Below are 24214 nucleotides of genomic sequence, written 5' to 3' on the forward strand. Positions count from 1 at the left end.
CCCACAAAATTCATTGATTCATCAATTCATGGATTCAATTGATGAAGTTGATTACTATTCAAGGTGAATCAACTATTTTTGTTGATTTTTATGCACCCGTCAAACTCCATCAATTCATTGATTACTATTCATCAAATAAATAATTTAAATTTATAACATAAATTTAAGTCCATCTCCATTATTTATTGGTCCAACAAATAATATCCAATAATAGTTTGTTATATAATTTTAGATTTTTGATAAGATTGTGGATAAATTTAAATTTTTGATAAGATTTTCTTTGAATCACGTAATGACACGTGTCTTGATCTAAATTTGTAGATAGAAAAATTGTCCATAAATAATATCATGATCTTCTCATTTAGGTATCTCAAAATTATTATAATTTATTGTCGAAATGAATGCATTGAAAAGATTGTTGAGTCCAAGGCAACAACACAGTCAAGAAAAGTCTGAAATCATGAATAACATGGTCACCGAAGCGGCAATGGTGATGGACTTCATCGACACTTCAGATGAACCACAAGGACGCGGCTCACGGCGTGGCAAATCTCCCAATCATCAAAGACAAAGGCTCTCGAGGGGAAAAAATCTCATGGAAGATTACTTCGTTGATCGTCCAATTTTCAGTGAAGGCGACTTCCGCCGAAGGTGTAGAATGTGCCCTCATGTTTTCAATCGTATCATGACAGCTCTTTGCACTCTAGATTCCTACTGGCATCAAAAAGCAGATGTGGTTGGATTATTGGGGTTGCTACACCAACAAAAATGACTGTTGCATTACGAATGCTAGCTTACGGTGCTGCAGCTGATCAATGTGCCGAAATATGTAGAATGGGAGAATTAACTACACTTGAGTGCATGAAAAAAATTTGTGAGCAAGTGGAAGGAATCTTCGGTAAAGAGTACCTTCGTGCTCCAACACCTGCAGATTTAAGAAGGCTTCTAGCAAGAGGCAAACAAAGAGGGTTTTTGTTAGGCCTCAATATGTTTGTAGAAGGGGGGTTGAATACAAATAATACCGTTTAATCGAATAAAATGCGGAATAAAAAGGTGAAACAAAATTCAAGTTAAATAAAACTATTATTAAACTTGAAAGGTGTTACAACAACGGTATCGTTTATAAGGGATTAATCTCAAATCAATTATTACAAATTTAGAATAAATTCGACATGAACTTTTTCTATTTTTGCAATAAAAAGATCAAATGCTAAAAGCGATTTGAGATTAAGTTCTAGGGATTTCGATCCGCTAGATAGTTACACAAGAACAAGAAAAGGATTTCTAGTGGATTAGATTTAACAATAAATACTAGAAATAAATTATTTGTGAATTTGCAATAAGTTCTCTGCAGGTTTCTTTTGTTCTGTGTTCTGCTGAATTTGATATTCAATACTCTGCTCTTCTTTGAAAAATAGTTGCTCTGCTTTATATTGAATCCTGTGATTTTAATTGGTAAGACAATCCATTTAGCTCAGCATGACAATCCTTTGAACTGGTAAGACTTTCGGTAGGACTATCAATTGAACTGATAGGACTTTCGGCAAGACAATCTAAATGCACTAGCATGACTTTCGGTATGACTATTGATTGTCATACCGATTGTCTTGCTAATACAAAAGATAGTCTTGCTGGATTAAAACAGATTTTAATCAAATAATAATTCTGAATTAATTAATCAATTAATTCAATTAATCAATAAATTAATCTTTGTAGATTTAATTTATTCTCTTAATTAAATTATATGACTTAATTAATTAATAGAGAATTAATACTAATCTTAAGCAGCAACCATTCTTCTGAAAAACTTCTGAAAATCACTGTCAATTATGAATCAATTCCACCACTTCAATGTTGACACTCGATGTACTGTCTGGTTCATGAGTGACTAACTTCCGTGACGTTTCTTCATGCCTTGACCTTGATACTCTTGATTTTCTTCAGACTAAATCCTTGTAATTAATTGATACCCTGACGAGATCTCTGTCACTTGATTACATCCACAATCTTGATTTATATCACTGAGGCTTGATCAATTTCTTGAGCTTCTTCCAGTGAATTAAGTCATCAAGTCTGTAGGAGAACAATGTTACTTAATCTTTTGACATATGTTACTCTGAGAGATCTCTCTAACGATAGGACCACTATTTACTTGTTACATCCTTATTTGAGTTGAGTTGTTATTACTGTCTAACAAACAAATAGGGGGAGATTGAAAGGCATATATCATAGCCTATTTGTTTATTCGAGGATTTAACTCAACTAAGAAAAAGATATAAACAGTAATGCAAAGTAAATAGCGGAAAAGTTCTGGATTATATTTAACATTTTCCAGATTCCAAAAGAAATTTACAAGTGAATACAAGATAGATGTTCCTCTAGTCTGAACATATAACTACATTAGTCTATCTTGATTCATAAAGCTCTAATCATATTACATTGAGTTTTGAGCTAATTGAATTCAGTTGTCTTCCCTTCTGAATTCACCTTCTTCCAAATCTTCACCTTCTTCCAAATCTTGAAGCAACTCCTTGTCAAAGACACGATCCTTTTCTGAAGTGAAGCTGTCTGGCCTGAATGGTTGAACTCCAACTGTCTTTAGCTTATTCTTGAGTTGATTGTACCTTTTAATATTCTTTTCACAATAAGCTTGAATCAGATCAGCTGCTTGAGTTTTCAACATGGATAAATATCCAGTAGTTCTTAAGTGATGTTCCATCCAGACAAGATGCTTAGCTGAGTAGTCTTTAAGAGATTGTGAATCGAGCTGGCAGATTTGAAGACAGTCAGACTTAAAGAATCTTACCTGATGAGGATTGTTGACCACTTGAGGACTAGCCCTGCTGGCAAACTCTTTGAGCCTTTCTCGAAGAACTTCATTCAATTCTGAGCTTCTTTTAACTTTGTTGAAAAGAACCCAAATCTCTGACAGAGAACGATTCTCAAACAGATGAAGTGACACCTTGAAAGATCCTTCACTCTGACAATATACAAATATGCTCATCTCATTTAGGGATCTGTCAAAGGCAGCTGTGAATTTTGAGACTTCAGTCTTTATAGCATTCATGTACATGTCATTGTTTGGATTAGAGATCTCCAGCTTGTCCAGAAGATGTAGAAACTGCCTATCATTGTTTGTGCTCAGCTGAGGCATATCAAGTACTCTCCTAACTTCATCCCATTTTTCACCAATCTTCAGTCTGACATCTCTTCTCCTTTCTTGAGCCTTAATGTCATGAAGACGTTGCTTTTGAAGAGTTTCTGTTCTTTGGATGTCTTTCCTCATGTCAATGATCTGGGATACCTTTTTGAGTTCAGCTTCTTTTCTTTTCAACTCTGACTGCTACTGCTAAAACTCTTTCTCAAACAGAGGATCAACTAGAGCTTCCTCTTCTCATTCTCCAAAATCACTTTCCTCCTCAGCTTCAAAGAAACCATCTTTATCTCCCAAGACTGATTCAGTGGGAACGTCACAAATATCAAAGTCATCATGTTCTCCACTATAGTAGATATCATCAGGCTTCCCTGTGCCTCCAGCAGATGAATCTTTTTCTTTTCCCTTTTCACTTCTCCCTTTCTTCTCCCCCTTAGTTGAGGAATCCTCTACAGACTTTCCATTAGATCCTCCATGACCTCCATCACCTCCAGAGCCTGAGCCTCCACCAGACGGCCCTTCAAAGAAAGTCCTTTGTTCTTCATTGGGGCAGTAAGAATTTTTTATCATGAAGTACAAGTGCTTCATCCCTTCATTCAGATGTTCCATACCCGTCTCTATCTTCAGAAATCTGGAGGAATCCAGTGAATGATTCATTTCAACCAAGTATTCAAGAGAAGTCATTCTTGTATGGAGAGAGCAGAAGTTTGAAATGTCTTCAGCTGATAACGTTGGAGATGCCTGGATTGAATTAAGCTTTGGTACAACAGATGTCTTCAAATCTGATATTTCAGTCCTGATGAGAGCCAGCTGATTATTGACAGAGGTGGAAGAAGAAGACCGTTCAACCACTTGTGCTTTGAATGATTTAGCTTTAGCATGACTTTTTGCAAGTTGTTCCTTGAGATCAGCAATTTGAGCTAACATATTTTTAGTGTTTGTGTCTGTGTGTGCGCTCACCTGAATATCTCTCCTGTTTAATTCACTCAACTCACGTACTTGTGTATCTCTCAATATAATTGCTCGTGAGGAGTCTTCCTTATGCTGATCTTCTGTACCTGCATTTAAAATCACCCTAGCCTCTTCAAGAGAGGTCAATGGTGGTGCAATGGGAATTCGCGAGTCCCGATCCTCAGTCAAACCTATCTTTTCATGTGAAATAGATGTCTGAATTGCTTCAGGGATAGATTGACCGAGTTTCCCTCCACTTTCTCCAAATAAATCTGCGAGTGGAGAATCCCGTGAGGGAGCCAGAGGTGTTGGATCTGGGAGGGGAGAAAATGACTCTATTAAAGGTGGCTGAGAGTCAGATTTTCCCTCAGAAGCATGTGACTGCTCTTCTGCCGTAACTATGGCAGGCACTGTAACCGACTCAATGTGCACTCCTCGCTCCGTGTCATGAGTATCATCTACTGGTCTGTATGCTTCCATTTTGAGTAATGGAATTGTGCTTGACTCAGTACAGGATGCCATGGCCCTATGACGAATTTCAATAGATTTATCCTGTTGAGAGAATGTTTCTAGAAACTGTTCAATGGCCATTTCAAAGTCCATGTCCTGTTGGGAGGACAAGGATGGGCTTTCAGATGCCTCAGTAAATGTTCTTCTTTTCTTGGGTGGAGGCAGAGCTGAGAGTTCATTCACATCCACTAACATACTACTTCCTACTAACCTTCTAGGCAACATTTTAGACAGTGGGGGAGAGGTTGAGATAGGTTGTGACTCTGTGTTTGGCTCTATGACCTGGGATTGAAGCTGTGGTTCTACAACTTCATGGTCAGTCCTATCAACCACTGGGGGTCTTTCAACAGAAGTAGGAATAGGTTGAGTTTGAGGAATTATTACCTGTAGAGGACGAGCATCTGATGTTTGAGCCTGGGTGGTTTGAACCACTGGAGGTTGAGCTTGTTGTTCATGACCGGGAAGATTGAAGATAGGTAAAGGAATATAAGTGGCCATGAAAGCAGATACAAGTACTGGAACTTGCCTGAATTTGAAGGTTGTGTCTTGGCGAGTGTAAATCTTTTTGCTTACTAGAGGGGGTTCGGTTACTGATGAGTTAGCAAAAAGAGCTTTATGCTCAGGTGAGAGAAGATGTTCTGCTATAAGCATGAGAAAACGAGCGTAGTAGCACGAGACCCTACGATTTGTAGAATAATCACGTAAAGCAGTAGTGAGACGTCTCAGAAGAATGGGTAAAAGTAGTTTGCCAAAATTGATCCTTTGATTGAAAACAACCGCAAGACCAATATACTGCAGAGTGGAAGTGATGTTATGAAAGTTGGATTTAGTGTAGTTGGCAAACACTTTAGAAAGTGTATCGAAGAAAATATCCCATTCAGAAACCAAATTGGATTTAGATAACTTGGTTAAATTAATCACCCCCTGATAGTGAATAGCATGGAAAAAGTTTGAAATATCATTTTCAGAGGGCAAATTACAGAAATTGTCCAATGGAAAATTTAACGCTCGATTGACGACTGTTTCATCAACAACATACTGTGTGTTTGCCACGGTGAATGAAAAAGATTTAAAATCATCAGCCACAGTAGATGTTGTGCAAATCAGTCTGAGCAGATCAACATTTAAAATCACATTTGATTTAATAGCAAAGCTGTAACGCCCCCAAATCCGGGGTCAGAGGATTTGGTCGTCACTATAAAACTTCAATCCAAATCAACCTGTTAATCAATAAATAAATGCCAGCTGAAGATATTTATCATAAATGACCCCAAACTTATCCAAGATCTTTTAAGGTTACAGTTCTAGAAATAAGATATCCAAATTCCACAAATAATTTTTCACTTTCTTTTGAAACTCTTTTCAATAAATACCAACTCAAAACTAAACCCACTAGTATAACTTCGAAATGAAGTATAGTAGGCCCAAATAAAATATACAACTATAATATAATATAATATAAATAACTTTACACAATAAAACTTACACTAGCCCGCAACCCTGGACAAACCACCTTCCAAGAGTTTCTTCTTTGCTTCCTCAAATTACGCAGCTAACTAGCGCAAGCTAATCCTCACTGGAGGTTAAATTTAAAAACAGGCAAGTATGAGCGGAAGAAATGCTCAGCAAGTTCATTATAATATATATAAGGTCGTTTTGATATAAAACCGACATCTGCATTAGAGCAGAACATTTAAAATCATAATTGCTGAATCATAAAATTTTAGTTGAGGAGCCTCAGAATTGATTCCTTAATCGTATTCAAAACCATTTTGATATTTTTGATCGAAATACTTCAGCAATACTTTGAATCTTGACGAGAGCAAAGCTCGTAAAACAATGTTTACGGAAATATCGTAAACAATAACAACAAGAAGCAATGATTATGGAACGAATCATAAACTTTACTCAAAACCGAACTCTTGAAATTAATACTTATTTTATTGTCATATCAAATTAGATATCAATACGAACTTTGATGCTCATGACTCCCATACTGAAGTCAACATCAATCATCTGTACTAATACCACCTTTGATATTTAACAACAAACTAAATATTCTAAAAATAAGAAACTGAATCAAAACCACATTTCATCTTTTATCCGAAAAAAATACTTAATAAATCATTCCTTGTAAGATGTCAAAAGCAGTATAATAATTTAGATTGGAATCCTCGAACGACGGTGTGTTGCCGCCGGTGATCAGCCGCGGAGCAACACCGGTATGCCGAAGCATATCCAACTAAACAAAGGGGTACCCAAGGCACATATCGGCCTTGCAAGGTGTTATATCCTGTATAACATATAGCTCACGCTGGACCGCCGCCACGGCCTCTTACGCAACCATCCAATCTTAAAACATTTTTATTGAAAGGGGTCATAATACTCGACACCCTTATAAATTTTATTCGCCCATTCACTTGTGTAGAAAACCAAAACAACGACATCTTTCTCAAAATCCACAACATTTATAAATCCGATAATTGAATAAGTAAAATCACTTAGCTACTCTGAACATAGAATAGCAGAAGAATACTTGCATAAACAGAATTATTTAATTCAGCGATATGTAAAATATTTATCGATTCTAAACTGAGAATAGGGAAAGCAATACTTGCATGATACGATTCAAAATAAATATCACTTGAACAATAAGTGATGATAGATATACTTGCATAATATGATTCGAAATAAACGTCACTTGAAAGATAAGTGAAGTCAGGGGTACTTGCCTTTGAGTTTTAGTAGTTAGTCACACTCGCAAAGACGCATCTATTCTGACATTCTGGCTTAAAACATCACCGTTCTTCTTTTCTACACTTGACTGATATGCTGCTCTTGCGATTGCTAGAAGCTAGATACCCAATACCATTCCATCTCATTCTTTATCCAACGTCTTATCCCGATCAACTCGAGAGATCCGCATCTATAATTAAAAGATATAACTTAATCGCTTAAACGATACTCACTCGACGAACTACGCGTCAAAAGCCTATCGTCTACCCATACGATAGCCGACACATAAATATAACAGACAAATACAGGACTCTTGATCCACATATGCACATAATTCACATAGCACATAAGCACATAACTCACATATCACATAATTCAAATCACATAAGACTCAGTTCATCAGAAGGGTCGACTCGGTACGTTTAAAACGAAAATCGGGTTGGTGTTTGTTTCCAGAAAATACGTATACTAATTATTTTACAAAATTAGAGTTATTGGTTTTGGCAAAATAATTTACCACTACATACAATCAGGTTCCGCATAAAATATATGTATATACTTATTTATACTCGCTCGACGTTCCGATAATTACAGGGTATGTCCCGAATTTTCGAATTTAATTTCCAAAAATTCGGGCAGCACCTCCTCTGTTTATCGGCCTACCCGTCGAACAACTCGACGTCAAATCAACAACAAACAACCCACAATTAATGCAAATACAATTCACAACCTCCGATTCAACCCAATCATTACACAACATCCATTCAACCACATCCCAACGACTACACTCCAAATTAGTTTACACAATTATCGACTAACTCATTACAGCTGCTAATTAAACTTCCTGAATAAGTAAAAAAAAACTATTCGATTAATCACTAGAAATTCATTTGAATCTTTTCGGAAATAATTCGAATAAATAATAACCACCGAATAATTTCATCATAAATCACTGCAATAATCCAAAATTCACAGCAGCAGGGAGCAGGAAGCCAAAGCACAGGGACGTACAACAGAGTACCCACACATATACATACGAACTCATACATATACACATAAATGTACACACGACTGAGCATCAAGAATCGAGCAAAAACAGTCGTACCAGAAACACAGCGGCGACTCACATGAAAAGCAACGACGAAGATGGCAGAGGAACAGAATAATAGAGGATGGAGGAGAGAAGGGAGGAATCGAATAGAGAAAACAGAGAAATGGTGAGAGATACCCGAACTTCAAATTGATTTTACCATAGATCTTCCATCCACTTCAATCTACAGTGATATGGTTGATAAAACTTGATTCTACGTGTCGCGAGCTTCGATTCGACTACTTGCATGCCAAAATCGGAGTTCCATAACACCTTTGAATCGCAGTTTAATTATGAAGAACATGGAGAACACTTACTACTTTCTATGGATAATTATGAAATTTTACTGGTAAAATGATTATAAGCGCGAAATAAAACTACAAAAAGGGCTATTTATAGAGGAAATTTTGAGAATATTCCTTGAATATGCTTTGGAATATTCCTTGAATATGCTTTTGGATAGAATATTCCCTGAATATACTTTGGAATATTCCTTGAATATACTTTTGGATAGAATATTCCCTGAATATACTTTGGAATATTCCTTGAATATACTTTTGGATAAACATTATCCTTTTTGGATAAACACTATCCTGTTTTGGATAAACGTCATCCTATTTCGGATAATTATCAAAAACCGGGCTTTTATAAAACGATTGTACGGAGATAATGTTATCGAAAAGGGTTACGTATCGAAAATATCGTGCCGGGCCGCGCACGGGTCAAACCGTAATCCGGATCAAAAAAGTCAAAACACGGAAAATGTCTGGAATTACCAGATTAGGTTAGGAAGGAGGTTTCGGAAGAGTTTTGGGTTGTAAAAACACAAAAACAGTTGAGGTTGGACGATTCCCGGCTTTATAAAATAGTTTTGTAATTATTTAGAAAATAATTAATAATACATAAATCATTATAAAATCATATAACACTCCAAAAATTACCAGAAAAATATCACAATTATCTATATTTTATTCTGAACATATAAAAATTAGAACACTCAAGGAATATCACATATAAACACCCAAACATCAATTCCACTTATCATATAATTCAAAAAAATTCACATAAAAATCATATAATAATTCCTAATAATTATAATAATAATATTGAAATATGGGATATTACAATCTACCCCCCTTATAAGGATTCCGTCCTCGGAATCAGCAGAAGAAAGCACTAAGGGTTTTCTAACCAAATTTTCATTTCCAAATAACCTCAATTTTCCATAATCTCAAATAAATCTTATATTCCTTGTATCATAAAATTTTTATAGGAGCTTCACTGCGCACCATTGTTTCATCCACATCTTTTGACCAATTCCTCAATAGAATCGCTTTTATTGATCGCGAGAAAAAGAATAAAGAGAAAATAGAGAGAAAGAAAAAGAAAAAGAGATAGAGATAAATAGAGAAAGAAATAAAGAGACAGACCGACTTCGTTATACGCTCCTGATATTTTAATCGCATTGCAATCCACTGCTGCTCTTGGTAATCTCATTACATAACCCTGCTTTGACTTGACCAGGATAACTCAGCTTAACTTGATTGGCATACTTTCGAATGTTTGAGATGATAAAATCATGGAATTTAAAAAAAGAAAAGAATTTGATACCATAAGGAAACCAAAATCTGAATTTAAGAAAAATATTGTTGAAATAAAAGAATAACTGAGAGATCAATATGATAAAATGAACTTGGTATTGCGTGTCCAAATTAAGACACTACTAAAGGTTGTTAACCTTCATGTATTCACAACACACACAAGTGATGGCGTCCCATCCAACTCCTATCACACAGACAGGTATACCTTGTGTCCCCTATAGTTAGGGTTGTTCATCTCAGTCAGAATAAAAAAATATCAAAGGAATCTAAAATCAAATGAATAAAACTGAAAAGATTTCAAAGCTGATATTTCTGGAGAAAAATGAAATCCAGAAAACAAGATTCTGTAAAAAAATGATTAAAGGAGTGTTAGGGAATATATCCTCTAACAGATACCTCTTTTGAGAGAGGTCAAAAGAAATTATAGAAAGAGAAGGTATTGCCAAAATCTTAATGCTTATCTTCAATTTGAACTCTTCAGTTGACTCGTCATCCGATTCTAGATATTTCTTTACGTTTCAGGAATATCGATAATCTTCATCGTCGTCAAATCGTAGTAGCCTCGAAAGATTCCACCATAGAAGTTTGCAGCTTCCCGGAGTTTCATCCAGCTCAGCACAACCATCTCAAACGAATGCGCCTATCTTAACTTACTCGTTGGTACTATATCCGATAGTCCAACAAGAACTCGATATGAGCTCAAACGTCCTCACATAGCTATACACACTCCTACACACTCTCGTTTCTAGTTTACTATAACCTCAGCTCTGATACCAACCTGTAACGCCCCCAAATCCGGGGTCAGAGGATTTGGTCGTCACTATAAAACTTCAATCCAAATCAACCTGTTAATCAATAAATAAATGCCAACGGAAGATATTTATCATAAATGACCCTAAACTTATCCAAGATCTTTTAAGGTTACAGTTCTAGAAATAAGATATCCAAATTCCACAAATAATTTTTCACTTTCTTTTGAAACTCTTTTCAATAAATACCAACTCAAAACTAAACCCACTAGTATAACTTCGAAATGAAGTATAGTAGGCCCAAATAAAATATACAACTATAATATAATATAATATAAACAACTTTACACAATAAAACTTACACTAGCCCGCAACCCTGGACCAATCACCTTCCAAGAGTTTCTTCTTTGCTTCCTCAAATTACGCAGCTAACTAGCGCAAGCTAATCCTCACTGGAGGTTAAATTTAAAAACAGGCAAGTATGAGCGGAAGAAATGCTCAGCAAGTTCATTATAATATATATAAGGTCATTTTGATATAAAACCGACATCTGCATTAGAGCAGAACATTTAAAATCATAATTGCTGAATCATAAAATTTTAGTTGAGGAGCCTCAGAATTGATTCCTTAATCGTATTCAAAACCATTTTGATATTTTTGAGCGAAATACTTCAGCAATACTTTGAATCTTGACGAGAGCAAAGCTCGTAAAACAATGTTTACGGAAATATCGTAAACAATAACAACAAGAAGCAATGATTATGGAATGAATCATAAACTTTACTCAAAACCAAACTCTTGAAATTAATACTTATTTTATTGTCATATCAAATTAGATATAAATACGAACTTTGATGCTCATGACTCCCATACTGAAGTCAACATCAATCATCTGTACTAATACCACCTTTGATATTTAACAACAAACTAAGTATTCTCAAAATAAGAAACTGAATCAAAACCACATTTCATCTTTTATCCGAAAAAAATACTTAATAAACCATTCCTTGTAAGAAGTCAAAAACAGTATAATAATTTAGATTGGAATCCTCGAACGACGGTGTGTTGCCGCCGGTGATCAGCCGCGGAGCAACACCGGTATGCCGAAGCATATCCAACTAAACAAAGGGGTACCCAAGGCACATATCGGCCTTGTAAGGTATTATATCCTGTATAACATATGGCTCACGCTGGACCGCCGCCACGGCCTCTTACGCAACCATCCAATCTTAAAACATTTTTATTGAAAGGGGTCATAATACTCGACACCCTTATAAATTTTATTCGCCCATTCACTTGTGCAGAAAACCAAAACAACGACATCTTTCTCAAAATCCACAACATTTATAAATTCGATAATTGGATAAGTAAAATCACTTAGCTACTCTGAACATAGAATAGCAGAAGAATACTTGCATAAACAGAATTATTTAATTCAGCGATATGTAAAATATTTATCGATTCTAAACTGAGAATAGGGAAAGCAATACTTGCATGATACGATTCAAAATAAATATCACTTGAACAATAAGTGATGATAGATATACTTGCATAATATGATTCGAAATAAACGTCACTTGAAAGATAAGTGAAGTCAGGGTTACTTGCCTTTGAGTTTTAGTAGTTAGTCACACTCGCAAAGACGCATCTATTCTGACATTCTGGCTTAAAACATCACCGTTCTTCTTTTCTACACTTGACTGATATGCTGCTCTTGCGATTGCTAGAAGCTAGATACCCAATACCATTCCATCTCATTCTTTATCCAACGTCTTATCCCGATCAACTCGAGAGATCCGCATCTATAATTAAAAGATATAACTTAATCGCTTAAACGATACTCACTCGAAGAACTACGCGTCAAAAGCCTATCGTCTACCCATACGATAGCCGACACATAAATATAACAGACAAATACAGGACTCTTGATCCACATATGCACATAATTCACATAGCACATAAGCACATAACTCACATATCACATAATTCAAATCACATAAGACTCAGTTCATCAGAAGGGTCGACTCGGTACGTTTAAAACGGAAATCGGGTTGGTGTTTGTTTCCAGAAAATACGTATACTAATTATTTTACAAAATTAGAGTTATTGGTTTTGGCAAAATAATTTACCACTACATACAATCAGGTTCCGCATAAAATATATGTATATACTTATTTATACTCGCTCGACGTTCCGATAATTACAGGGTATGTCCCGAATTTTCGAATTTAATTTCCAAAAATTCGGGCAGCACCTCATCTGTTTATCGGCCTACCCGTCGAACAACTCGATGTCAAATCAACAACAAACAACCCACAATTAATGCAAATACAATTCACAACCTCCGATTCAACCCAATCATTACACAACATCCATTCAACCACATCCCAACGACTACACTCCAAATTAGTTTACACAATTATCGACTAACTCATTACAACTGCTAATTAAACTTCCTGAATAAGTAAAAAAAAACTATTCGATTAATCACTAGAAATTCATTCGAATCTTTTCGGAAATAATTCGAATAAATAATAACCACCGAATAATTTCATCACAAATCACTGCAATAATCTGAAATTCACAGCAGCAGGGAGCAGGAAGCCAAAGCACAGGGACGTACAACACAGTTCCACACATATACATACGACCTCATACATATACACATAAATGTACACACGACTGAGCAGCAAGAATCGAGCAAAAATAGTCGTACCAGAAACACAGCGGCGACTCACATGAAAAACAACGACGAAGATGGCAGAGGAACAGAATAATAGAGGATAGAGGAGAGAAAGGAGGAATCGAATATAGAAAACAGAGAAATGGTGAGAGATACCCGAACTTCGAATTGATTTTACCATAGATCTTCCATCCACTTCAATCTATAGTGATATGGTTGATAAAACTTGATTCTACGTGTCGTGAGCTTCGATTCGACTACTTGCACGCCAAAATCGGAGTTCCATAACACCTTTGAATCGCAGTTTAATTATGAAGAACACGGAGAACACTTACTACTTTCTATGGATAATTATGAAATTTTACTGGTGAAATGATTATAAGCGCGAAATAAAACTACAGAAAGGGCTATTTATAGAGGAAATTTTGAGAATATTCCTTGAATATGCTTTGGAATATTCCTTGAATATGCTTTTGGATAGAATATTCCCTGAATATACTTTGGAATATTCCTTGAATATACTTTTGGATAGAATATTCCCTGAATATACTTTGGAATATTCCTTGAATATACTTTTGGATAAACATTATCCTTTTTGGATAAACACTATCCTGTTTTGGATAAACGTCATCCTATTTCAGATAATTATCAAAAACCGGGCTTTTATAAAACGATTGTACGGAGATAATGTTATCGAAAAGGGTTAGCGTATCGAAAATATCGCGCCGGACCGCGCACGGGTCAAACCGTAATCTGGATCAAAAAAGTCAAAACACGGAAAATGTCCGGAATTACCAGATTAGGTTAGGAAGGAGGTTTCGGAAGAGTTTCGGGTTGTAAAAACACAAAAACAGTTGAGGTTGGACGATTCCCGGCTTTATAAAATAGTTTTGTAATTATTTAGAAAATAATTAATAATACATAAATCATTATAAAATCATATAACACTCCAAAAATTACCAGAAAAATATCACAATTATCTATATTTTATTCTGAACATATAAAAATTAGAACACTCAAGGAATATCACATATAAACACCCAAACATCAATTCCACTTATCATATAATTCACAAAAATTCACATAAAAATCACATAATAATTCCTAATAATTATAATAATAATATTGAAATATGGGATATTACAAAAGCTAACAATCGAATGGTCATTTAAAAATCTAATCCACGGCTTAAATTTTTCCACATCACATTTATCTGGATTAAAATAACCAACAAGATTATGCGAAATAATTTGGAAATTGAGAGCCATTTAAAAAATAATAAAACACACACTTTCAGAATTTTAAGAATTAAATTAAGAGAATTCAAATTAAAATTAAAAAAAATTAATAATTCGAATTAAATCAATTATATCCGAAAAATTTAGAAAGTAATGTATCTCGTTAAAGTTCTTAACTCACGAAAGCAGATATGCAAAATCACAATACACAAAACCAAATTGAAATACACAAAAAAACTGATTTTAGGGAAAAATCGAATTAAAATATAAAAACAATAAAATGGGCAGCACTTTTGTATGTATATACGTGTATGTATATAACAGAAGTGAAGTTTTTGTTTGCTGAGTAAACACTCGAGCAAGGATGACAATTGTTGCGATGGTGGTTTGATCGAATAGAGAGAGAGAGAGAAATAAGAGAGAAAAAGAAACTGATGGAATTTGAAAAAAAAAGAACTGAATGAATAAAAAGTAAGAAAGGAATGAAAAAACAGCTTAAGTAGACAACTGGTATGACAATTCGGGATAGTCTTATTGATTGTCATACCAATAGTCATACCAGGCAATTTGAGAAGACAAAACAAAAAATAGTAATAATATAACTGGTATGACAATCTGATAGTCATACCGATTGTCATACCAGTACAAAATAAAACAAAAAAAATATCTGATATTAATTTTATTACTGGCATGACAATCAATAGTCATACTGATTATTTTGCCAGTTATAAAATTAAACTGAATTAAAAATAAACACTTATATGTACTGGAATGACTTTCAGCAAGACAATTTCAATTGTCTTGCCGATTGTCATTCTAGTATAAAATAAATTAAGTATTTATATAAATATACTGAAATGACTTTCAGCAAGACAATTTCAATTGTCTTGCCGATTGTCATTCAAGTATTGAATTAACACAAACAAATATATATATATATATATAAACCAAATATAAACAGTTTTTAACAAAAACAGAACATATAATAAAAAAATAGAAAACTACAATAAATACTAATATAGATATGGCAGAAAATATTTACACAATTAAAATATCCTGAGACATTAAAATTAACAAGTTGAATAAATAAATAAGATAAGATAATAAAAACTTATATAGAAATGAGCAAGAAATTATGGAAAATGATAAAATAAATTTGCAAATGAATTTTTCAGTTATGAAAAATTCATTTGTAAATTCACTCAAGAACAGATTTCAGATATTCACAAGTTTAATCACTAAAGCTATTCAACATACCCAATTTACCAACTAATTTGGTAAATGTGGATTCATCAAGAGGTTTAGTGAAAATATCTGCTATTTGTTCTTCTGTTGGAACAAAAAATAGTTCAACAGTACCATTCATGACGTGCTCTCTAATAAAATGATACCTGATGTCAATGTGCTTGGTCCTTGTATGCTGCACAGGGTTGTTGGGGATGGCTATTGCACTTGTATTGTCACATAGAATAGGTATTTTGTTCAATACAGAGCCATAGTCCCGTAGCTGATTCCTAATCCACAAGATCTGAGCACGGCAGCTTCCAGCAGCAATATATTCAGCCTCGGCCGTTGAATTTGAAACTGTTTGCTGTTTCTTGCTGTACCATGAGACTACTGCTACCTAGGAATTGACAACTCCCTGAGGTGCTTTTCCTATCAACAACACTTACTGCGTAATCTGAATCTGTATATCCAACAAGGTTAAAACCAGATTCTTTAGGGTACCAAATACCTAGATTTGGTGTTCCCTTAAGATATCTTAAGATTCGTTTAACAACAACGAGATGAATATCTTTAAGATCCGCTTGGAACCTTGCACATAAGCATGTAGCATACATAATATCTGGTCTACTTGCAGTAAGATAGAGTAACGAGCCAATCATACCTCTGTAGCTTGTGACATCTACCTTAATGGAGTTTTCACATGGTCCAAGCTTGACAGCTGTAGTTGACGGAGTCCTTGCTGATGCAGAATCCTCTAGATTGTACTTTTTGAGGAGTTCCTTGAGATACTTGGATTGACAAATAAAAGTTCCATCTAACCTTTGATTTACTTGTAATCCAAGAAAGAACTTCAGCTCTCCCATCATGCTCATTTCAAATTTGCTGTGCATTAACTTAGCAAATCTCTTACAGAGATTATCATTAGTAGACCCAAATATTATATCATCCATATAGACTTGGACTAATATAGTATCATTCTTATGCTTTTTAGAAAAGAGATTTTTGTCTATGACACCTCTAATAAAGCTATTTTCAATAAGAAATTCAGAGAGAGTGTCATACCATTTTCTCGGAGACTATTTGAGTCCACAGATAGCCTTGAAAAGAAAGTAGACAAAATCCAAATGATCTGAATCTTCAAAACCAGGAGGTTGCTCTACATATACCTCTTCATCTAGCTTTCCATTCAGAAAGGCACTCTTGACATCCTTTTGATAAACTTTAAAGTTAGAGAATGCTGCAAATGCCAAAAATATCCCGATGGCCTCTAGTCTAGCCACTAGAGCATAGGTTTCATCATAATCAATGCCTTCAGCTTGAGAATACCCTTTAGCTACCAGTCTTGCTTTGTTTCTTGTAACCACACCATCTTCATCTAGTTTATTCCTGAATACCCACCGAGTACCAACAGCTTTCTTGTGTGTAGGTCTAGGTACCAGTTTCCAGACTTATTGATGTTCAAACTGATTGAGTTCATCTTGCATAGCAATCACCTAATCTGGATCAGTCAGTGCTTCTTCAATCTTCTTAGGTTCCATTTCAGAAAGAAATCCTGAGAACAGACACTCATTTTAAGTAGCACGTCTAGTCCTGACTCCAATATCTAGATCACCAATAATCAACTCAAAAGGATGAGCTTTATTCCAGACAGTCTGTCTTGGAAGATTTGATCTTGATGATTCGCCTTGAAATTCATTGGGATGTTGTATCCTACTAGTTGATCCTTCAGCATCTCCCCCTGAGTTGTTGCCATGTTGACTTGAAGATTCTCCGTCAGTAGCAGTGGTATCTCCATTGTTGCCAAAGTTTCCATCACCATTACCTTGAGTATCATCATGATTAACAGGTTCTTCATCAGCAACAACCTCAAGTTCTTGATCATGTTCTGATTCTGAATCTGACATATCATCAAACTTCAGTTTCTCAGAAGGATCTTCAGTTTGGATACTAGGGAGTTTAGTGTCATCAAATGTAACATTGACACTTTCAGTTACTTTGTGTTGATCAATGATATACACCCGGTATGATCTTCTTCCATATCCAACAAAAATACCCTCATATGCCTTTGCCTCGAATTTACCACGATGATCATCTCCATCCTTGAGCACGAAGCATCTGGCACCAAATACATGAAACTATTTGATAGAAGGTTTCTGTTCATTCAAAATCTCATAAGGAGTTTTCATGAAGTATTTGTTGATTAGAGTTCGATTCTGATTATAAATGCAGTATTGACAGCTTCAGCCCAAAAGTACATTGGAAGACCTGATTCGCTTAACATCGTTCTTGCAGCTTCAATCAATGTACGATTCTTCCTTTCTACCGCTCCATTTTGCTGAGGGGTTCTAGGAGCTGAAAATTGTCTGGTAATCCCTTTCTCTATACAGAATCCATTGAGAAGTGAATTCTTGAATTCTGTTCCAATATCTAACCTTATTGCTCTAACAGGGACATTAGAATCTAACTCGATCAACTTGATATGATCAATCACAACTTATGGTATTTCATCCTTAGAGTGAAGGAATAAAACCCACGTATACTTGGAATAGTCATCAACTATCACAAGACAGTAACACTTCTTTGACATTGAAAGGACATTAACTGGTCCAAATAAATCCATGTGCAATAATTGCAGCACACCAGTTATGGAGGATGTGTCGGTGCCTCTGTGACTTGCTTTCTTTGACTTTCCTTTCTGGCAAGCCTCACACAGTCCTTCTGGGGAGAATTCCAGCTGAGGCAGACCTCTGACCAATTCTCTTTTGACAAGAGAATTCATTGTCTTGAAACTGAGATGAGAAAGTCTCTTGTGCCATAGCCAACTCTCATCAGACGATGCCTTTGCATAGAAATAATTGACTTCAGGATTGCTTCCAGAGTTCATGTCAGCTACGAACAGATTTCCTTTCCCGATTCCCATCAAAGAGGGTTTTTCATTTTTCTTGTGCAGAATCTGACACTTCAGCTTGTCGAATAAAACATTGTAGCCGTTGTCACAGAACTGACTAATGCTAAGCAGATTGTGTTCAAGTCCTTGCACAACATACACATTTTCAATGATAACATTTCCAGCTAGCAAACAGCTATATCCCTCAGTTAAACCTTTGTTGTTATCTCCAAAGGTAACCACTGGGCCATCTTTCTCAATCACATTTGATAGTAGGGCTCTATCTCCGGTCATATGTCTTGACGATCCGCTGTCAAGAATCCACACTACCGGTTGTACCTGTTTAATGCCCTGCAATACAAATGGATTAGACCTTCTTCGGAACCCAAGCTTGGCTGGGTCCGACATACTTGTAAAATTGGCCTTTATCAGGCAAAACAACATTCTTAATTTTAATGTTTTCAACTTTCTCAATGACTGGACATTTAACCTTGTGAACAGCCTTGACAAATTTCTGTTTAGGCTTAGGCACAAATGTCTCCTTTCTAGCTTTAGGAGGACTAGCAGTCTTAGACCTATCATGCTTCCTATTATTCACATGCTGACGAGGAGTAATCTTATCATTAGAAACATGCTTACCATTAAAATAAGCATACATCAAATTAAAAGCACAAGACTTACAATCAGGAACACCACATGCTTTATGAGAGGGATTAACAATAGGCAACTTATGCATGGTAGACATGGCATTTGTGTTATCCAACTCATGTGTGTCTGAGTTAGTCTCAGTTGCTTTCACAACTTTGACTGGAACCTTTGACACACTTGACTTGGAAACAGCTTTCTCATTAGCCTGATCTTCAGCACGGATTTCTTCTTGACTAATAAATGAGGTCTCATCAAATGGTTCAGCAATTGATTCTTTATAGAAGGGTTCATCAACACCCTTAAGCACATGTGGTACTTCCCTGCCTTTAGCACAGACATGAGGAGGGGAGTTTATGCCTAATTTTCCAATAGCAACATTGTAATCATAACCTATTCCAGATGTTTGATTAACAACTTGTTTATTGTAAAACTCTTTGGACTTCGAACAAGAATTAAAGTAAGCTTTAACCTTAGCCTCAAGACCGATGATCTTGTCTTTGAGAATAGTTTCGAGTTGTCTATAACAGTCAACTCTATTCTCTAGAAAAGATACTTTTTCTTTTAATTTATCTTGATTAATGTGCACAAGTCTTAATTCATTGACCTCTTTCTCAAGGTCTTTCATTTGTTGATTTAACATTTCATTATCACGACGAGCACAATCTAAGGAACCTCCTAGATGATAAACTAATTCAGCATCAGTAAATTTTACCTCTTTTCTTGATGATGAGGTGTTTGCATCACTAACCATGAGAGCAAGATTCACAACTTCTTCATCTTCACTTTCAGTATCATCCCAGCTTCTTCCCTTTGCCAGGTAAACCCTTTCAGATTTACTCTTCTGATTAGAATCGTAAGAGTTCTTCCTAACTTGTTTTGGCTTCCTGCATTCTGTGGCAAAGTGTCCCAACTCATTTCAGTTGAAGCATCGAATGGTGCTTCGATCAACCATCCCTGTTTTGTACCCACCACTGCTGGTGTTAGAGGATGAAGATCAACCTTTCTGGAACCTGTTGTAGTTGGACTTGTACTTGAACTTGGGATTCCTCTTGAATCTGATATTGGAGAATCTCTTGATAATCAGGGCCATTGACTCATCCTCCAATTGCTCCAGTTCTTCCAAGGAATAAAAATCATCTCTTGATTGATTTGTAGTAGGAGGATCAAATTCTGCTACTATCACATTTTCTTCAACCTTGGAAGACTGTACCATTCTTTCTGACTGTTGAGATTGTTGTTGAAATTGTGGTTGTTGTTATTGTTCATCAGCTACTAGAGCAATAGACGTGCTGACCACTCTTCCTTTCCTGTAAACTTCCTTCTGCTGAATCTGCTCCAACTCATAAGTCTTTAACACACCATAGAGCCTTTCCAAAGAAGTCTCACTCAGATCTATTGCTTTTCTTATGGCAGTGATTCTATGTTCGAGATGAGTTGGCAGTGTTAAAAGGAACTTTTTGTTGACCTCCCTGATGGAATAGTATTTACCATTAATGTTCAGGTTGTTGATCAATGCATTGTACCTTTCAAACACTTCAGTGATTCCTTCTCCTGGATTGGATTTAAAGTATTCATACTCAGAGGTTAGGATTTCTAACTTGTTCTCCCTAACTTCCTCTGTGCCTTCATTAATAACCTCAATGGTTTCCCAGATGTGTTTGGAATCTTTACAGTTCATCACATGTCTATTCATCAAGGGATCAAGGGAATTTACTAAAATTAATTGAAGGCTAGCATCCAGGGAGGCTTCTTCTTTTTCAGCAGGAGAAAAATCCTCAGGATCTTTCACATAAGTTCTTGCTTTGGTAATCACCACATCATTTTCTATTACCTCTGGTTCAATAACCATCGGAATTTTAGGACCCTTCTTTCACACTTCCAGATATTTGGAATTTGCAACTTGTAAAAATAATAGCATCTTCTTCTTCCACATAACATAATTTTCTTTATCGAATAGTGGAATTTTAACGGTTCCAACTTTTTGTGTAGTCATTATGAATTTTTGAGTAAATAAAAATTCAAGGAGTGAAAGAATCACAAAAGTCTAGGATCTTGATTTCTTCGTTAATCAGAAGGCTCTGATACCAATTGTTAGGTCTTAATATGTTTGTAGAAGGGGGGTTGAATACAAACAATACCGTTTAATCGAATAAAATGCGGAATAAAAAGGTGAAACAAAATTCAAGTTAAATAAAACTATTATTAAACTTGAAAGGTGTTACAACAACGGTATCGTTTACAAGGGATTAATCTCAAATCAATTATTAAAATCTAGAATAAATTCGACATGAGCTTCTTCTATTTTTGCAATAAAAAGATCAAATGCTAAAAGCGATTTGAGATTAAGTTCTAGGGATTTCGATCCGCTAGATAGTTACACAAGAACAAGAAAAGGATTTCTAGTGGATTAGATTTAACAATAAATACTAGAAATAAATGATTTGTGAATTTGCAATAAGTTCTCTGCAGGTTTCTTTTGTTCTGTGTTCTGCTGAATTTGATATTCAATACTCTGCTCTTCTTTGAAAAATAGCTGCTCTGCATTATATTGAATCCTGTGATTTTAATTGGTAAGACAATCCATTTAGCTCAGCATGACAATCCTTTGAACTGGTAAGACTTTCGGTAGGACTATCAATTGAACTGATAGGAATTTCGGCAAGACAATCTAAATGCACTAGCATGACTTTCGGTATGACTATTGATTGTCATACCGATTGTCTTGCTAATACAAAAGATAGTCTTGCTGGATTAAAATAGATTTTAATCAAATAATAATTCTGAATTAGTTAAAATTTAATTTATTCTCTTAATTAAATTATATGACTTAATTAATTAATAGAATTAATACTAATCTTGAGCAGGAACCATTCTTCTGAAAAACTTCTGAAAATCACTGTCAATTATGAATCAATTCCACCACTTCAATGTTGACACTCGATGTACTGTCTGGTTCATGAGTGACTAACTTCCGTGACGTTTCTTCATGCCTTTACCTTGATACTCTTGATTTTCTTCAGACTAAATCCTTGTAATTTATTGATACCCTAACGAGATCTCTGTCACTTGATTACATCCACAATCTTGATTTATATCACTGAGGCTTGATCAATTTTTTGAGCTTCTTTCAGTGAATTAAGTCATCAAGTCTGTAGGAGAACAATGTTACTTAATCCTTTGACATATGTTACTCTGAGAGATCTCTCTGACGATAGGACCACTATTTACTTGAGTTGAGTTAAATCCTCGAATAAACAAATAGGCTATGACATATGCCTTTCAGTTTTCAAGTATGATTGGGAGTATCGATTGTATGCACTGGGAATGGAAGAACTGTCCAAGTGGGTGGGGTGGAGCTTATAGTGTTCGAAAAGGACATCCGACTATCATTCTAGAGGCTGTTGCTTCTTATGACACTTGGGTGTGGCACGCTTTTTTCTGTGTACCTGGAGCTCAAAATGATATTAACGTTCTAGGTCAATCTCCCGTATTTGAAAAAGTTATCGCATGAGATAGCCCAACAGTGGTGTTTCACATCAATGACAAAAGATATAATAATGCTTATTATCTTGCTAATGGGATTTATCCTAGGTATTCAACATTTGTAAAAACCATATCAAATCCTGCCACTCAAGCACATAAATTATTTACTAAGAAACAGGAAGCACATCATAAAGATGTAGAGATGTGTTTTGGAATCTTGCAATCTCGATGGGCAATTCTTCGTTACGGTGCTCGGATGCATAAGCATTCCACACTTAGAAGTATCATGATGACTTACATCATATTGCATAACATGATAGTTGAGGATGAATTTGTTGAAGACGGATTTGTGGAGTCAGTAGAAGAAGATCTAATGAATCCATTAGCATCACGGGTTTTTGACAGGCCGGTAGATTGTAATGGAGTTAGAATTCCTTTTGCACCAGTACAAAGAGATGGAAGAAATCAACAAGCATTTTGGGATCGTATTGAAATCTTGGAATCAGCTTATGTCCATACAATGCTTCAAAATGATTTGGTAGAGCACAATTGGGCACTGGAAGCCAATGAATAGTTATGGATGTCAAATTATTATCTCTTCAAATGTGCCACTTGATAATTTAAAAGCAAGAACCATAATTTGAATAAATTTCTTTTATTGAATTAAAATGCTTTGAATATAATTAAATTAAAAAGTATAATACATAGTTGGATGAAAAAACAAAGTACATAGGTGATTGAAAAACGTAGATAAATCTAATCATAATAATCATCGTCAAAGTGAGGAACGTAAGCACCATCACTAGTAGTCTCATTCACTTGTTCCATGATCTCATCTTTCTTTCTTTTAAACAACTTCTTCGTATTCGGAGTCATATGGCTAGTATCCATTGTCATGATCTTTGCTTGCTTCCTTAATTCTTCAATAGAAAATCCTTTTGACAATCTTGCTTCTTTTTGTTCTTCTAGAGCATCAAGTGTTTCCTGTCTTACTTCCTTTCATTTTTCAAGTTCTAATATATCCCTCGACATTCGAAGGGTTTTCTCGTCTCTTTTGATGTTGGCTTCCAGAAGCTGTTTTTGGTTACATTGCATAGTACTGAAAATAGATATAGACATCTCATCTTTTTTTGTCATAACTTATTTTCCTTTCTTTTTGGCTTACTCTGATGTCTTCACGCCCATCGGTCTAACTGGACTAGAAGGACCTTCAGTTTCTCGATTAGACTTCGGAGTCATGAAACCTTCTTCATCAAC

General features: G+C 35.4%; 1 protein-coding gene across 1 annotated transcript; it reads left to right on the plus strand.

Moving 5' to 3' along the window:
- The first annotated feature begins 397 nt into the window (after positions 1-397).
- Positions 398-23531, plus strand: LOC141690529 (uncharacterized). The gene is made up of 3 exons (XM_074495321.1): positions 398-651; positions 693-989; positions 23066-23531. Exons 1-3 carry the CDS (start codon positions 398-400, stop codon positions 23529-23531), a joined length of 1017 nt encoding a protein of 338 aa, XP_074351422.1.
- Positions 23532-24214: the final 683 nt, after the last annotated feature.

The sequence above is a fragment of the Apium graveolens genome, chromosome 10 (genome assembly GCF_009905375.1).
Source record: "Apium graveolens cultivar Ventura chromosome 10, ASM990537v1, whole genome shotgun sequence".
Taxonomy (NCBI): domain Eukaryota; kingdom Viridiplantae; phylum Streptophyta; class Magnoliopsida; order Apiales; family Apiaceae; genus Apium; species Apium graveolens.

What these genes read in the sequence shown, in the direction of transcription:
- LOC141690529 (XM_074495321.1), top strand. Translation starts at nt 398, where the DNA reads ATGAATGCATTGAAAAGATTGTTGAGTCCAAGGCAACAACACAGTCAA. An exon ending in GAAGGCGACTTCCGCCGAAG is followed by an intron (nt 652 to 692) that starts GTGTAGAATGTG and finishes GTATCATGACAG; the next exon opens with CTCTTTGCACTCTAGATTCC. An exon ending in TTTTTGTTAGGCCTCAATAT is followed by an intron (nt 990 to 23,065) that starts GTTTGTAGAAGG and finishes GATTTATCCTAG; the next exon opens with GTATTCAACATTTGTAAAAA.